Source organism: Cicer arietinum, chromosome 4 (genome assembly GCF_000331145.2).
Source record: "Cicer arietinum cultivar CDC Frontier isolate Library 1 chromosome 4, Cicar.CDCFrontier_v2.0, whole genome shotgun sequence".
Lineage (NCBI taxonomy): Eukaryota > Viridiplantae > Streptophyta > Magnoliopsida > Fabales > Fabaceae > Cicer > Cicer arietinum.
The window spans coordinates 15,611,293-15,613,078 of record NC_021163.2 but is presented as its reverse complement, the minus strand read 5'-3'; the positions used below and the strand labels follow the sequence as shown (position 1 = coordinate 15,613,078).

The window sequence follows — 1,786 nt, the reverse complement described above, 5'->3', positions numbered from 1 at the left end:
ACGACGCTGACACCAACACATAGATATCAATAATAATTTAGGAAAATGAAAGTAATTGAATAACTACATGTGTTGATGTTGTGTCTGTGATGGACATTGACACATGTAAGTTATATTCAATTACTTGCGTTTCTTAAATTATTACCTTTGTCATTGTTGTGTCCAATATCTATGTCGGTGTTGTGTCCAATTTATGTGTCTGCGTCAGTGCTTCAAACTTAATTATAATCTTTCGTCGTGAATTATTTAAAAGGGCCTTCTTATTTTTATGATTCTGAACATTTTTCACACTCTTATGATTGGTCATTTTGGTGCAGGGTGTGAGCAAGGGTATAGTAGCAGAACGTATTCTAATAACAATGCAACAAAAGGGAGTGATTCCAGATTTTGTTCTATGCATTGGAGATGATAGATCAGATGAAGATATGTTTGGGGTAATAACAAGTGCAAGGGCATTACTATCACCCATTGCAGATGTTTTTCCTTGCACTGTTGGTCAGAAACCAAGCAAGGCTAAATATTACTTGGAAGACACAAGTGAGATTTTGAGGATGTTGCAAGGTCTTGCCAATGCCTCTGAGCAAACTGCTAGTAGAAATTCTTCCCAGTTTTCTATTCATTAAGCTTTTCTAATCTGTGTAGGAAACATATATTAATATGTTATTGGCTTAATTGTAGTATTTGTGAATACTTGGTTGGTTATATTTTGTTGAATTTCTTGATCTATTTTTATTTTATGGCTAACTTGCCTTCATTGATTATAAGATGTTATCCAATGTGCAAAGTTATTATATCATATCCCAATGTTGTTGCAACTACCGATTGTATCTAGTCTAGGTTGTTCGAAGATAATTTAGATAATAGAATTTTGTTTTTAATGAGATTATGTGATTATTTATAGTTTTTTATGTGTGATTTAGTCAACTTTTATGTATAAATCATTTCGGATGGAGTGTTTCTAATCTTCGATGTTGGTTAATGTCTCGTGTTATGTGACATTTTCTCATGCCATAATTTTTTTTTTTGTTGAAGCATTAGTATATAAAGGAAAGTTGAGTCTCGCCAAGTTGGACTCTTTTTCACTTCTGTTTAGCCATTGCTTAGTTGGGGATACTTAGGATGATGGTAAAATCCACATTTATGGGTCCATTTAAATTTGTTTTGATTTGGATAGAGAAAATATATTTTGATTAAATGTAGGTATAAATTTTCTTCGAAATTAAAATTCGATGGCAGGTTTAGTGTGTTATATTTACCTAGCATACCCACTCAAATTCGATCAACTAGTAATATAATTGTCATTTTTAAATTTTATATACATGTATATATTTAATATTTTTTTAATATTAAAAATTATAATTTTCTCTTTGTAGAAAATACAACTTTAAATTTTTTTAATTTATTATATTAATTATAATTAATATGACTTTTAAATTTATTATTTTATATATATGAATGGGTGTGGGTTGGATGCAGACAAAAAAATCCAAACTCCATTGCAGACGAAGATGGAAATCTAAATTTCACATCCGATAAAAAATAGAGATCGGTACGAATTTTTTTCCAACTAATCGGGTGTGGAGATGGGGAAAGTAATACCTACACATGTTCCGTTGTCATGCCTAAAAAAGAATATCAATGATTAATAATACCAAAAATATTTTTGACGCAATGTTACTAAATCCTTGTTTATTAAAAAGAAAGAAGAAGAAAAAAGGAGCATGAAAGTGGAAGAGAGAAAAATAGTTTAATTTTCCAACATTAATGGCGTAAAAAAGTGACATTT

The 1,786-nt window shown here is 30.1% G+C and overlaps 1 protein-coding gene across 3 annotated transcripts in view; it reads left to right on the top strand.

Moving 5' to 3' along the window:
• LOC101513046 (alpha,alpha-trehalose-phosphate synthase [UDP-forming] 5) overlaps nucleotides 1-796 on the top strand; it is a 4,171-nt gene extending 3,375 nt beyond the window's left edge. For all 3 annotated transcript variants that reach the window (XM_004496994.4, XM_004496993.4, XM_004496995.4), the window contains exon 4: nucleotides 318-796. In XM_004496994.4, the coding sequence (XP_004497051.1) occupies nucleotides 318-623 (306 nt within the window). In that variant the 3' untranslated portion in view covers nucleotides 624-796. The remainder of the gene's footprint in view (nucleotides 1-317) is intronic.
• Nucleotides 797-1,786: the final 990 nt, after the last annotated feature.